Source organism: Bidens hawaiensis, unplaced genomic scaffold (assembly GCF_021521415.1).
Source record: "Bidens hawaiensis isolate Kalapana, Puna unplaced genomic scaffold, B.hawaiensis_p1.1 tig00013988_1, whole genome shotgun sequence".
In the NCBI taxonomy this organism is placed as follows: Eukaryota; Viridiplantae; Streptophyta; class Magnoliopsida; order Asterales; family Asteraceae; genus Bidens; species Bidens hawaiensis.
In genome coordinates, this window is record NW_027492200.1 from 427,173 (window position 1) to 442,565 (window position 15,393).

At 37.9% G+C, this 15,393-nt stretch overlaps 2 protein-coding genes across 2 annotated transcripts; one reads left to right on the forward strand and one right to left on the reverse strand.

Moving 5' to 3' along the window:
- Positions 1-99: 99 nt before the first annotated feature.
- LOC143545671 (ATP-dependent Clp protease ATP-binding subunit ClpA homolog CD4B, chloroplastic-like) lies at positions 100-4,407 on the forward strand. Its single transcript, XM_077037517.1, has 7 exons — positions 100-774; positions 1,483-1,605; positions 1,681-2,082; positions 2,166-2,383; positions 2,477-2,552; positions 2,886-2,975; positions 3,043-4,407. Exons 1-7 carry the CDS (start codon positions 100-102, stop codon positions 4,222-4,224), a joined length of 2,766 nt encoding a protein of 921 aa, XP_076893632.1. The 3' UTR covers positions 4,225-4,407.
- A 767-nt stretch (positions 4,408-5,174) lies between these two features.
- On the reverse strand, positions 5,175-13,127 carry LOC143545672 (dual specificity protein phosphatase PHS1-like). Its single transcript, XM_077037518.1, has 10 exons — positions 12,930-13,127; positions 11,576-11,715; positions 11,050-11,254; positions 10,789-10,965; positions 10,537-10,697; positions 8,974-10,030; positions 8,711-8,857; positions 8,412-8,639; positions 8,162-8,319; positions 5,175-5,700 (listed from the first exon to the last, which is right to left on the reverse strand). Exons 1-10 carry the CDS (start codon positions 13,038-13,040, stop codon positions 5,370-5,372), a joined length of 2,715 nt encoding a protein of 904 aa, XP_076893633.1. The 5' UTR covers positions 13,041-13,127; the 3' UTR covers positions 5,175-5,369.
- Positions 13,128-15,393: the final 2,266 nt, after the last annotated feature.

Consider the following 15,393-nt stretch of genomic DNA (forward strand, 5'->3'; position numbering starts at 1 on the left):
TATACATACAGTTTGCATGCTATTTGTAGTCCTTTTAACTGAATGCTGCAAGATATTTTAAGAAGGATACATAACTTATTATCTTGTTTGGCTGCAGGCATGGCGGGGTTAATCCAAGCCGCTTACTTCCCATCGGTTGACCATGAAAAGAAGCTCCACGCCAATAAAACCGGGAAGGCTAAAAGAACAGTTAAAATGATGTCATGTTCATACGCACCTCCCATGAGAATAAGGACCTTTTCCGGGCTGCGCGGGTCCAACGCTTTAGATAATATTATGAAACCGAGCCAAAATTTCCATTCCAAAGTTTCTTTAGCAACATCTTTTAAATCAAAACGCCCCACACGGATTGCACCAAAAGCCATGTTTGAGCGGTTTACGGAAAAGGCTATAAAAGTAATTATGCTTGCACAAGAGGAAGCACGTCGTTTAGGTCATAATTTTGTTGGCACGGAGCAAATATTATTAGGGCTTATTGGTGAAGGAACCGGGATTGCAGCGAAGGTTTTGAAGTCAATGGGGATTAGTTTAAAAGATGCGCGTGTGGAAGTCGAGAAGATTATTGGTAGGGGTAGTGGATTTGTTGCTGTTGAGATCCCGTTTACTCCTCGAGCTAAACGTGTGTTGGAGTTATCGTTGGAGGAAGCCCGCCAACTTGGTCATAACTATATTGGATCAGAGCATTTGCTGCTCGGGTTGCTTCGGGAAGGTGACGGTGTTGCAGCCCGTGTTTTGGAGAATTTAGGGGTTGACACTAGTAACGTTCGCACTCAGGTGAGGCCGATTTTTTTATTTTCTGAACTTTTTATTCTTAATTAATTGTTTTCGGTTCACTGGATCTTGCCTATTTCAAAAAAAGTCAATAAAAATCATTTTATATTAGTATTTATTCTGAGTCTTTTTAAAATCGTTCAAATATTCAAGTTTAAAATTTTCTTATTTTACTGGTAAATGTGCCATAAAAACCCGACACTAGTACCTATGTTGTAAAGGATATCGGCACGTGCTTTACATCAATTGAAAACCATAAAAACGAATGCAGTTATTGGCCCCAATAATACCGACACCAGTACCTATGTTGTTCGGTGACTTCGGTCGGTATCTCATATCTGTATGGTTCACGGTAAGTCGGTAACGTTAACGATAACGGTACTCTTGTAGTCTACGATACTAAAAGTTGCTATATTTTGAATACAACTCCGTTTTTAAAAAAAATTATATCAAAACATTGAGAATTTTTTTGTCACAACCACGCATTTAATTTGTTTTTTTATAAATGTTGACGAATGAATGCAATATATGTGTGTGTGTGTGTGTGTGTGTGTGAACATAACACTAAGGGGTCATTATGTAAGTTTAAATAATCATGCTTAAGGACTAGTTAATGTTGTTAAACCGCTTGTACTAAGTTACTATTCATTGCTTATTATTAAATATATGATTTGTTCAGGATGCTCATTTTTTTAATTAATTTACGAGTAGGTGATTCAAATGGTTGGCGAGAGTGCAGAAGCCGTGGGTGCAGGCGTTGGAGGCGGGACCTCCAACAGCAAGATGCCAACACTCGAAGAATATGGAACAAATCTAACAAAGCTAGCTGAAGAGGTAGTTATTAGTTAACTAGTTACTTTTTTTTACTCTCTGTTAAAACATCGGTTCTAAACACTTATTATTTTACAGGGTAAGTTGGATCCAGTTGTCGGAAGGCAAGCACAGATCGAACGAGTGACCCAGATTTTGGGCCGTAGAACTAAGAATAACCCATGTCTTATTGGTGAGCCCGGTGTCGGAAAAACCGCAATTGCAGAAGGTCTTGCTCAAAGGATTGCGAATGGCGATGTGCCAGAAACGATTGAGGGGAAGAAGGTGATAACCCTGGATATGGGTCTGCTTGTTGCGGGTACAAAATATCGTGGGGAGTTTGAAGAACGGTTGAAGAAGTTAATGGAGGAAATAAAACAAAGTGATGATATTATTCTTTTTATTGACGAGGTTCATACTTTAATCGGAGCTGGTGCGGCGGAAGGTGCTATTGACGCTGCTAATATATTAAAACCGGCCCTCGCTAGAGGTGAATTGCAGGTAAGTAATAATCTTGTTATTATTTTTTGTAATTTGTAATAACTAGTAAACCGTTGCTTTATGTTACATGCATTATGTGGCAGTGTATTGGCGCTACAACACTTGATGAATACCGAAAACATATTGAAAAAGATCCAGCATTAGAGAGACGGTTCCAGCCCGTTAAGGTTCCCGAGCCTACTGTTGGTGAAACAATTCAAATATTGAGGGGGCTTAGGGAACGATATGAGATTCATCATAAGCTTCGGTACACTGATGATGCTGTAGTGGCTGCTGCTGAGTTATCACACCAATATATAAGGTTTGCATATCTATATTATAATATTATACTTGTATAGTTTTGATGTGCCAATATTTTTGTTCAATGCTTGATTGATTTTATTATATGGTGCAGTGACCGGTTTCTTCCTGATAAAGCGATTGATTTGATTGATGAAGCTGGATCTCGTGTTAGACTTCGCCACGCACAAGTACATTAATTTCTTCTTTTAATCTTTTTGTCTCTTTGTCTTTATTGTTTATAGTCAAAACCGCCAGGTTCGGGGTTTGATGAACGGGAGTCCTTTAATATTTATCAAATTTGACTACAAAAAAATATATTATTTACTGAAAATCCAACTTTTATAACAAAATGATTTGGATGCTTTATGATGTATACTTTGGGTGCCATTTCATTCAAGCTATTTTTTTTCTTTCCATTTTTTCTCGTTTACCATGTCCGAGATACCAAATCGACCCGTTTATAAGTAGACCGTTTATTTGTAATTAATATATCTTGAGCTAACTGGTAGAAATTTTGTTAGCTACCCGAGGAAGCTAAAGAGCTTGAGAAAGAGCTTAGACAGATTACAAAAGAGAAAAACGAAGCCGTTCGCGGTCAAGACTTTGAAAAGGTAATATTAATATTTTGACTTCAATATTTTGGAACTTTGACTTGACGTTGACTTCGGCTTTGAACAGGCAGGGGAGCTAAGAGATAGAGAATTGGACCTCAAGACTCAAATATCGGCTCTAATTGATAAAAACAAGGAGATGAGTAAAGCCGAGAGTGAAGCCGGTGACGAGGGTCCCACCGTGACAGACGCCGATATTCAACATATCGTCGCCACGTGGACCGGAATACCCGTGGAGAAAGTCAGCAGTGACGAGTCAGACCGTCTTCTCAAAATGGAAGACACCCTCCACACACGAATCATCGGTCAAGACGAAGCGGTCAAAGCCATTAGCCGAGCCATCCGCAGAGCCCGTGTCGGTCTCAAAAACCCCAACCGCCCCATAGCCAGCTTCATATTTTCCGGACCCACAGGTGTCGGGAAATCCGAGCTTGCAAAATCGTTAGCCGCGTACTACTTCGGGTCCGAAGAAGCCATGATCCGGCTCGACATGAGTGAGTTCATGGAACGACACACCGTCTCGAAACTCATCGGGTCACCACCCGGGTACGTCGGGTACACAGAAGGCGGTCAGTTAACCGAAGCCGTACGCCGTCGCCCGTACACTCTAGTCCTGTTTGACGAAATCGAAAAGGCGCATCCGGACGTGTTCAACATGATGCTTCAGATTCTTGAAGACGGGCGGTTGACCGACAGTAAAGGACGAACAGTTGACTTTAAGAACACGCTTTTGATCATGACGTCGAATGTCGGAAGTAACGTGATCGAAAAAGGCGGAAGGAGAATCGGGTTTGATCTCGACTACGACGAGAAAGACAGTAGTTACAACCGAATAAAAAGCTTAGTAACCGAAGAATTAAAACAATATTTTCGACCCGAGTTTTTAAACAGATTGGATGAAATGATAGTGTTTAGACAGTTGACTAAACTGGAAGTCAAAGAAATAGCTGACATAATGTTGAAGGAAGTATTTGAGAGGTTAAAAGGTAAAGAAATAGAGCTTCAAGTGACCGAAAGATTTAGAGACCGAGTTGTCGAAGAAGGTTATAACCCGAGTTACGGTGCGAGGCCATTAAGGAGGGCTATAATGCGGCTTTTGGAAGATAGTATGGCTGAGAAGATGCTTGCACGCGAGATTAAGGAGGGTGATTCGGTGATTGTGGATGTTGATTCGGACGGTAATGTGACGGTTCTTAATGGGAGCGGTGGAGCGCCGCCGGAGGTGTTACCGGAACCGATTGCGGTGTAGTGGACGAGGTTAATTTGGGGATTTTGCATTGTGTATCTTGCTGGGAGAGTTGTATTAGTGTGTTCTTTTAATGTTTATTAAGTTGAAGAGGTTGAATTAGGTTTACTTCCAAGGCTTGTATATACTTACTAAATGTGCAAGATTTTGAAAGTTTGGAATAGTTGTCCTTATTGTTGTTTGTAATTGCCTGCCAACCAATTTAGAGAGAAGGGTGTAAACACCTTTTTTAAGTATTAAGTTGGATAACTATCTTACTTATTAAGTCGGATTATTCGGTTAATTTTTTTTTTACTTTTCGGTTATGTTAATAACAAAAATCAAATTTGAGCTATATATTTACTTAGAGGTTGTTTGATAGACTTTAATGTTCAATAAGAGGCTACCAAATAGCCGTTAAAGGTGATGGAATGAATGTCTATATATATGAGATGGAGATATAGCTAAATATTTACTTAGGGGCTGTTTGATAGAATTTAATGGTCAATTTAATGGTCATTAAGAGGCTACTAAACAGCCGTTAAAGTTACATGAAATGGAGATATGCATGCATGAAACGATATGTAAAAGATAGAAATATATGAAGATCTGAATGGTTTGGTTTCGGTTAATTCGTTTGATTTCCTTGGTTTTTGGTTTGGTTTAGTTAACGGTTTGATTATTGCTCACCCCTAGTTTTAACGGATGGTTGAACATGATTTTCAATTTCAAAACTTTAATTACTGCTATTTTACCAGTTTAGCTTCATATTGAATCAATTTCAGTTTCATATATTTTTTAAAAAAAAATAGTTAAGGTTTAATATTTTGTTAATATTGCAAACCTACAAGTATTTGCATAATATTTTGACCTATTATGAACCAGTCCGAGCTGTAAAACAATATGATGGCCGGTTTATTAACCGATCCCGTTATAAAAACATTGATCACAAAATTAAATAAGTTAAAATAATATGTACAAGTGTTTATACGATCGTGAACTAATGCTGTGATTAACAACACTCTGTATGGGCTGTTTACATATTTTAGCTAAAAATGTTTTTATTCTTTTATAACTAGCAAAAAGAAAAAAAAGAATGAATATGTTTTGCAGTTCATAATAGTCTGATTACCAAACGCATCGGTTTTCGATCTATGAATTTGGATGAATCAATCACTGGAATGAGACTGTCTGCGGGTAATATTGAGTGCCTCTAAAGCCTTTTGTATCTCCATAGTCATGGCACTGTCTACACTCCCTGATGACAGTTTCTTATGCGCTTTCTGTAAGTGAAGCTTTAATGAGCTCGTGCTTAACCCTGCGTTCTTTCCGCATACCGAGCATACCTTCATTGACGCCTTCTTTTGTTGCCATTCCATTGAAACCATCCCATGTAACTTTTTGTCTAATTCCAAAAGTACCCTCGCAAAACCGTCATTCTGTTGTGCTCGCATGTGAACTCTTCTGAGACCGTTCCATGCTTTCAGTAATGTGTACTTCCTTCACAAAAAACAACCATAAACTTAATAAAAGTGACAGAATTACAAATTTTGTCCTTTAAACATATGCGATGGATCAGGTCCTTTAAAAAGTTTATTTGCAAGCAGTGTCCTTTACATGGCATTAGGGGTGGCAACCTTGACCCAAACCATTCCAAATGGGTCAATTTGGGTTGTTTTAAAATTCAAATGGGTTGATTTGGGTCATAGGTTTTGATTAAATGGGTCAAAATGGGTCACTTGAAATTCCACATTCTTATTTTTGGGTCAAAATGGGTTGACAAATTTAACTACATGGGTCGATGAGGGTTAGTGTCTTAAGGAAAAGTGACATGTTTGGGTTGAAACGGGTTTTAGATTGGAACGATATCGGTTTAGGTTTCGGCTCGGATCAGCTTTCGTGCCGACACGAGTTTTAGCACTGGACGGGTTGGGTTTCGGTTTCTATCGAGTTTTCGCACTAGACGGGTCGATTAAGGTTTTTGATTCGTTTTCGTCGACATTTCGGTTTCGGTTAATTTGTCGGGTTTTTTTTTTTTGATGAACGAGGATAACGGCGAAAATATTTTAGTTTTTTTACTTTTTTCGTTATTCGTTTATATTTTGAGTTATGATTTTTTATTTGTTTTTTTTGAATTTTTTTTTGAGGGATTTTGATCTTAATAGAAACCATCAAAAAATATTCAAAAAAAATAATAAAAAAATCATAACTCAAAAAATAAAACATAAACAAAAAATGTAAAAAATCTAAAACGTTTCGTCCGTTGTCCTCGTTAAAAAAAAATCGACAAATTAACCGAAACTGAAAAGTCGACAACAACGGAACAAAAACAAGCTGTTAAGTGATGAAAGGAATTGAAAAATCGCTAAAGCAAGCTGTTAAGTGCTGAAACGAACTGAAAAATCGCTTAAACGGGCTGTTACGCGATGAAACGAACTGAAAAATCACTTAAACGAGCTGTCACGCGATGAAACGAACCGAAAAATCGCTTAAACGAGCTGTCACGCGATGAAACGAACCGAAAAATCGCTTAAACGAGCTGTCACGCGATGAAACGAGCCGAAAAAAAATCGCTTAAACGAGCTGTCACGCGATGAAACGAGCCGAAAAATCGCTTAAACGAGCTGTCACGCGATGAAACGAGCCGAAAAATCGCTTAAACGAGCTGTCACGCGCTGTAACGAACCGAAAAATCGCTTAAACGGGCTGTTACGCGATGAAACGAACTGAAAAATCACTTAAACGAGCTGTCACGCGATGAAACGAACCGAAAAATCGCTTAAACGAGCTGTCACGCGATGAAACGAACCGAAAAATCGCTTAAACGAGCTGTCACGCGATGAAACGAGCCGAAAAAAATCGCTTAAACGAGCTGTCACGCGATGAAACGAGCCGAAAAATCGCTTAAACGAGCTGTCACGCGATGAAACGAGCCGAAAAATCGCTTAAACGAGCTGTCACGCGCTGTAACGAACCGAAAAATCGCTTAAACGAGCTGTCACGCGATGAAACGAGCCGAAAAATCGCTTAAACGAGCTGTCACGCGCTGTAACGAACCGAAAAATCGCTTAAACGAGCTGTCACGCGATGAAACGAGCCGAAAAATCGCTTAAACGAGCTGTTACGCGATGAAACGAGCCGAAAAATCGTTTAAACGAGCTGTCACGCGATGAAACGAGCCGAAAAATCGCTTAAACGAGCTGTTACGCGCTGTAACGACCTGAAAAATCGCTTAAACGAGCTGTTACGCGCTGTAACGAACTGAAAAATCGCTTAAACGAGCTGTTACGCGCTGAAACGAAATGAAAAATCGCTTAAACGAGCTGTTACGTGCTGAAACGAAATGAAAAATCGCTTAAACGAGCTGTTACGTCCTGAAACGAAATGAAAAATCACTTAAACGAGTTTTGACCCAAACCTGTTTTGACCCGTTCCAACATTGACCCGTTCTAACCCAAACCTATTGACCCTAACCCATTCTGACCCGAACCAAAACAACCCTTTTTTAAGTGACCCGTTTCGACCCTAACCCGTTTCGACCCGACCCAACCCAACCCATTTGCCACCTCTACATGGCATGTTTATTTGATTTTCGTCTTTTGACTAACTGGCATCCAAAAACCCCGTTAAGTCTTGGCATTTGAGGGCATTTAAGTCTTTTTACGCATACTATTTAAGTATTTATAATTAAAAAACATATTAAATATATTATTAGAAAAAGAAACTATATAAAATATGTTAAACAAACTCCATCAAGTCTTGGCATGTTTGAATTTAACTGAGTGTTTGGATGACAGTTAGTGTAAAGGACAAAAAACAAATGTATTTTGTCATGTAAAGGACACCACCCGCAAATAAACTTTTTAAAGGACCTGATCCATAAATCGCATATATTTAAAGGACAAAAGTTATTATAACAATAGGTAGTATTTAATTATTTATGAAACTTATAATAACTTACTTCCTCATCATTAAGTAAGCAAGAACAACCGTCGCGCTCCTGCTTCTACCTTCAAAGCAATGAACCAAAACCTTGCCACCTTTTTCTTCAACCGCATCAATAAACAGATGCGCTTCTTCAAATATTTCGGTTATGTTAGAATCTTCTTCATCACCAATCCGTTCATCATAAGAACAATATTATTAACGCCTATCAGGAAACGTTTATCTCTAACAGCACAAAGTAATACAATAATAGATTTATCACTTACACAAAAATTCTGATACTCAAATAAGTCGGGACGTTGAGAATCAGACTGTCCAATTTCATTAGAACACAAGCATAATATATGAGTAATCCCTATATGTTGCAGTGTGTAAACAGATCTTGCAGCTAATGCACCGCCAATGAATAAGCTACTTGTAATTAATGATGGTTTTTCTGTATTTCCAGCATCAGATATTAATGTTATCCTTTCAAGGATATGTTCAAGCCTAAGCTGTAAGTTGAAAGAAACAAACATAATTAAATAATAAAGTGAAAGGTTGCTAAGAAGTTTGGATAAATTACCTTTAATTCATAAGCATCAACAACAGAATTACTCTCGCTGCCCTCGAAAAACCCTGAATTGAAATTATTTTCTTGACATAGCTTTACCGCTTCGTTTTTTATCAACTCGTTCCATTGTTCTAGTTCTTTGTTTAGGTCAGCATCCACCTGAGAAAGATTAATGTGAATAATTAGTGCCAAAATGATTAAAGAAATTATATTACAAGTTTGAACCGTTAAAAGTCAAAAATGAATTCTTAACTTATTGATGAAAAGAGAAAAACCTTGGCATATTTGTGGAAATCACGCAGTTTTGAGGTGATACGTAATGGTTCCGAGTATGACTTGTTAGACTTTCCGTGTGAAGAAGAAGATATTGGAGAAACCGAATCCGAATTCTTTTTGCATCCGGAAGACGATGGCTTCTGAGCGGTTTTCTGCAACTCTGTATCATTTGAATCTGAATGATTCTCTTGACCCTGTGGGGAAACACAAGGAGCGGAATGCGATGGTGATTCAGGTGTCATATCTTCTTTATCAAATTCTGCACCCAATGTTTTATCAATGGTATTCATAAAACTCCTTAACAATCCATCCAGCTTTTGGTGAAGTGTGAGTAAAAAGATATGAAAACCCTGTAAATCCATCATGGCGGCACGAAACCCGTTTCTAAATTCGTGAACGACTGAGGTCATATCTTTAATAAAAGGTGAATTATTGTCAGAAGTTTCAGAAGCTTCTGGAGAAACCCCTAATTTCCCGCTAGTTATTTCGTGTAATATATGTGATGCGTACTCAGGACTGTTGATAAGAAGTTCCACTAGTTTAGGATAGCTTTCTTGATCGTGTGTACGTTTGCCAGCTGGCGGTCTGCGAGGGACACCAGAGTCAATAGCCACAATATCAAAATCAGTAATAATTGGGTCAATTGTGATTTGTCTTTTGAGGGGTTTTTCACCAGATATAGGAGTAAATGTAGTGTCAGAAAGATCAGTGCTTTTGGATAATATGTTTGAATCGTCAGTCGTGCTCATTCTGCTATCTACTGAAGTTGATCTTCTTTCTTTTTGAAGTGCCCGAATTACCCTTGGTCTGTATCTGTTGATAGCAGAATCAAAAGCTTCTTCTAATGCATCCCTATTTGCAGTCGCCATTTTGTCTGCTAATAATAAATTTGCAGAGTTGCCTCGCCACCTCAGATGGCGACATGGAAGGCGGTCCTCGTTTCTGATTACAAGATCTAACAGCAAGATTCTGCCAAGGGCAGCTGCCGTCTTTTCTGCAGCTTCTTGCGTCTTAAATGCACTTGAGTTTTCCAACAGGGGAGATCCATGCACATAACTGCAAAACGGATATTCTTATAAACTTAATTTGGGGATAGTGCAAATTAATTCATCCTTTAAATGTAAACCGCAAGAACGTTAATTAGCAATGAATATCTGTATTTTAGTTTCAATCCTTTTCTTTGACATCGTTGGCAGAAAATCCAGAAAAATTTACACACTTATATCACATTTAATTGTAATGGTATGCATTATACCATTATTACCATAGGGTGGGGTTAAAATAAGAAGTGGAGTGTGTCTAAGAAGTGCAAGAAATAATCTGGTGCGTTAGATATATTGATCTGACATTGGATATGGAAAGTGTGTTTATTGTGCGGTGTGCTTTGTTTTAGTTGCGGTGTGTTTATTGTGTGGTGTGTTTTATTAGATCTAATGGTGAAAACACACTTTCTACACTTCTTAGGAAAAATCTACTTATTTTAACCTTGCTCTATTACCATATCGCCCTAGATATAGTAGATAAAGGAAAGAAAAATATTATAATACAGCAAGAAAACATACTTCATGAGATAAAGGCATCGACTGAGCTCGAGGGCTTCTAGAAGTTCTGAGCAAGTAACTTCACCAATTTCATCTCCTTCAGAAACTGCAGCCTCTTTTGCTTTTTCTGCAGCTTCTTTGATTTCTAACCACTCAGGACTACAGTTGTGAATGACTCTAGCCTGCACAAGTAACAAGACAGTAAGAATATAAGATGTTTACAGGGATGGTAAGTCTGGTAAAAGGAAAGTAAAAGGTGTAATAAGTAATAACTTGTGGAGTTCTGACACCTAGCCATTTTGCAAATTCATAGCCAAGTCGTTCCGACTGTGTAGCCATTCTGGAAGATGCTATTTTGATCACAGCTGCTGCTTCTTTAGGGACAAACTCACCACTTTCATTATGGTTAAATAATGCAAAGAATACAACTCCACCCGAATTCACTGTTACCTGCAATTTCGACAAACACAAACAGTAAATCTTTAGACCCAAAATCTAAACCACAAGTGAAATAAGAAAAAAACAAACATATACCTCTAATGCTTTATTCATATCATCTTCAGAATGTTCATTACTGCTGCTATGTTCAGTATTGTGAAGTGAAGAAAGCATATTCCAAGAGAAGGTGTTTGACCTAATATTCAACATTGCAGCCTTACCAAGTCTTTCCCACAAACTGATTTCCGGAACTTGCTCAAAAGGAAGAGAGCTTTTTGAATCCAAGCTTAAATCCCCTTCACTGAATAGCAATGACAATAAATACAAAATTAAGCAATCAAAATTCCAATTAAATGCATTTGTATGATCTGTTAAAGTCTAACCTCAAATGGTAAAACATTAACAAATCAATCAAAAGGAAGATAACTTTTTGAATCCAAGATCTATGAACACAGTTTCTAAAAGACTTTGTTTTGCTATTGAAGAAAGGGCTCGCGGCGCAGCTTGTTGCCCGTTTGCCTTCTTTTTTGATGTAACAGTTTTAAGTCTAATCTCAAATGGCAAAACACTAACAAATCAATCAAACACAAAGCAAAAAATAAACGCAAATGCAAAAAATAACCTCAAGAGCATGCTATCAAGTCTTTGAGGGCGGTGAGGGAATCCAGAGGACTTAGTCAGCCTCCTCTTTCTAACTACCTCCAACCATTGCGTAAACCGAAAAGCCGGTCCTGCTGCAATATCCCCTAACATGTACAATACCTGCACCATAGTTTTATTAATGGCATTAGATATCCAGACACCGTATGACACCTATACGACTCATATAGGCCTATACGGGCTGTATAGATGTCAGATAGTGTCAGATGACGTTGACGAAAACCTAAACGAGTCTTGTAGCATGCATATGAGTGAAGATCAAAATTCAGAAAAATTTCAAAAAATTTGAACAAGAATGAGATTATGGCCTATATCGCCATGCGAGGCATATAATGCTTTAGTGATGAACTATATGTCTCTCGTACCAATGTACCATACGACTCGTATCCAGACACCGCCTGACATCTATACGACTCGTATATGCCTATATGAGTCGCATAGATGCCAGATAACGTCGACGAAACATAAACAAGTCGTATAGCATGTATACAAGTGAACGCAAAAATTTTGAAAAAATTGTAAAAATTTGAACAAGAATGAGATATTATGGCCTGTACGAGGCGTATAGTTCATCCACGAAGAACTATACGAGGCATATACGGCCTATACAAGGCATATAGTGCTTCCATGATGAACCATACGTCACTCATACTATACGACACGTATCCATACACCGCCTAACACCTATACAACTCGTATATGCCTAAACGAGTTGCATAGATGTCAGCTAACATCAACGGAACCTAAAACAAGTCGTATAGCTTGTATACAAGTTAAGATGAAAATTTCGGAAAACCTGATGAGATAGTATGGCATATACGAGGCATACAGTTCATCCACAAAGAACTATTATATAGGGCCTATACAATGCATATAGCTCTTCAGTAATGACCTATATGTCTCTCATACTATACGACTCTATCCAGACACCGCCTGACATCTATACGACTCGTATATGCCTCTACGAGTCGCATAGATGTCAGATAACGTCAACGGAACCTAAACAAGTCGTATAGCGTACATACGAGCAAAGACGAAAATTTCGAAAAACCTGATGACATACTATGACCTATACGAGGTCGAGGCATATAGTTCATCCACGAAAAACTATTATATAGAGCCTATACAACGCATATAGCTCTCACGTCACGTATAGGCCTATACAAGTCGAATAAACACTTCCGTACAGTTCTCGTGCACGCAATGTCTACTCAAACCTTATCAATTTAGTCAGTCTTCAGCTAATTAAGGCTCAGATAATGAACTACTAATATAATACAGTAACAAAACAGCGAAACCGGAGTAAGAACACGAACACGCGATGCGACGGTGAGCGGCACGGGAGGATCAGTATCGTCAGATCCGAAATCATACTCCTTATACTTAATATTATTATTATTATTATTATCATCATTTTCGTTCTGCATAATATTTATAGATAAGCACAAATTAATTGAATAATTAGAGGTATGATGCAATGTGGAACCCTAGATCTAAGGCAGTTACATGTACGAGTGTGTATTGTGTGTTATTTAATTGAATTGAAAATGAAAAGTGATTATGAAAAGATAATGAAATGATTAAAACCTGAAGAGAAAGAGCGTTGCTGTCATTGGTAGCCATCATTGATTTGCATAAAGGTGGCCGGAAAGATGATGCACAGGATGGCCGGAAATGTATTATATTATACAATTCGTACACTCCTATACAAGTTGATGAAAACTAATGATTTTTTATATTTTTAACTAGTTTCGTGCTTGCAAGCCGTATAAGCGTTGACTAATAGCTAGTCCATACTTCAATGATTAATTTTTGGCTAATCGGCAATTAATCTGTCAATGGTCAAATCCGGTCAAAATCAAGATTAATCGAACTTAAATCGGCTTTTTTTTTATGAGGTTCTAGCCAAAATCGGCGGTTTTCGGCGATATTCCGGCCAAAATCGGCGGTTTCCGACGATATTCCGGCCAAAATCAACGGTTTCTGGCGATATTCTAACCAAAATCAGGGGTTTCCAGTGAGATGCCAATCAATTTCTTGCCAAAATGTGTTTGTGTATATATAAAACTGAAAATTACATACAAAAATGTGTCCGTGTATATATAAAACTGACATTAAAGTTCTATCCGATTAATCACGATTAATCGCTAGTCCTCACCCCATCGTACGATTAGCGCCTAACGATTTTTACTACACTGGTTGCCAATGTTGTAAAATCCGTTAGTCGCTAATCGGGTGGTGGGGTGGGGACTAGCGATTAATCGGGATTATTAGGGATTAGTCGTGATTGAATTTTATATGTAAATTTTCAAATATACATATATATATATATATATATATATATTTCAAATTTTATGTATAAAAATTCTCAATTCTGACCTATTCTAGACATATGAGGATTAATCGGCGATAAGTCGGTGGGGTGGCAACCATCGATTAATCAGCACCTAGTCGAGATTTTTACAACACTATATGTGATGATACATTACCATACATTCGGTTGGTATGTGTGGGAAGAATGCGAATGTTGTGGAAGCGAGTCGATACAATTCATTTGGTGTCGGTTACGCTCGTTACGCTACTCCGGTCGGTTGCAAAACAAGGCGTTGCAGCGGCAAGTTTACACGGCAAATTTGATCGGTTTCATTATGTTTGTTTCGGTACCTGAACTAAATCAAAATAAAAAAACAAATAGTTTACATATCTAAAGCAAAAAAACATTAAATATCAGTGGCGTCATCGGTAGTGGCAAAGCTTGGACTGAGGCACCGGGGGGGCCGAGCTCAAAATGTATACAAAATTTCACAAACGAGGGGGGGCCGGACTCAAATTTTCGGCCGAAAAAGACTAAACTTACACTACGTATAAAAATTTTCGGCCGAAAACGGGTAAATTTACACTACTACGCAAAAAAACAGGGGGGGCCGGGGCCACCCCGGGCCTCAATGAAGCTTCCCCCTTGGTCATCGGCCATTGATATTTATCTATATAATCTCAATAAGTGTATATCTTCCAAACATGTCGTTGTAGTATAGTGGTAAGTATTCCCACCTATCACGCGTGTGACCCGGGTGATCCCCGGCAACGGCGCAATATATTTTTTGGATTTTGTTGGAGCAATTTATATTGTTGAGCTCAAATAACAACGCAAGAAGAAAAAACAACTGCAATAAACGGTTTTGTATAAAGTATTATTCAGTTCAATGCATTAAGTTTGAAAACTTTTTGGTCGAAATCAAACCAACCAATTTCAGGTAGTTCCAAACTGTGCTCGGTTCAGTTGTAGGCTACGACATATATAAATATTTATTTAATTTTTGTTTCTGCCATTGTTTGTTACTCTATTGGGTTGGGCACTCGGGCTAATAGATTGGGCTAAATGGAATAACTTTAAATGACCGTTGTTAGTTATTTGGTTTGAATCAAATTCAGATTTTTTAACCGTAAACTGAATTAACAATCTGGTTTCGGTTTAAAATCAAACCGAATATGTCATTCAATTCGATTTAAGACGGTTTTGGTCTGGTTCTATTTTTTGGTTTAATCAGTTTGAATCCAGATAAAGAACACATTTATACCACTATACAACATTGAGTTACTATAAAAAATGCAGTGGTTTTGAACAAAAGTTTGTAACTCTACAATATATGTAAAATTTCTAGTGGTAACTTATCATGTTCATGTAGTTCAATTATGAACACTAGTTCTTGATTGTCCAAGAACATGTACATGAACAATGATATAAGATTTTCATAGATCCAAAATCTCATAAATAATCCA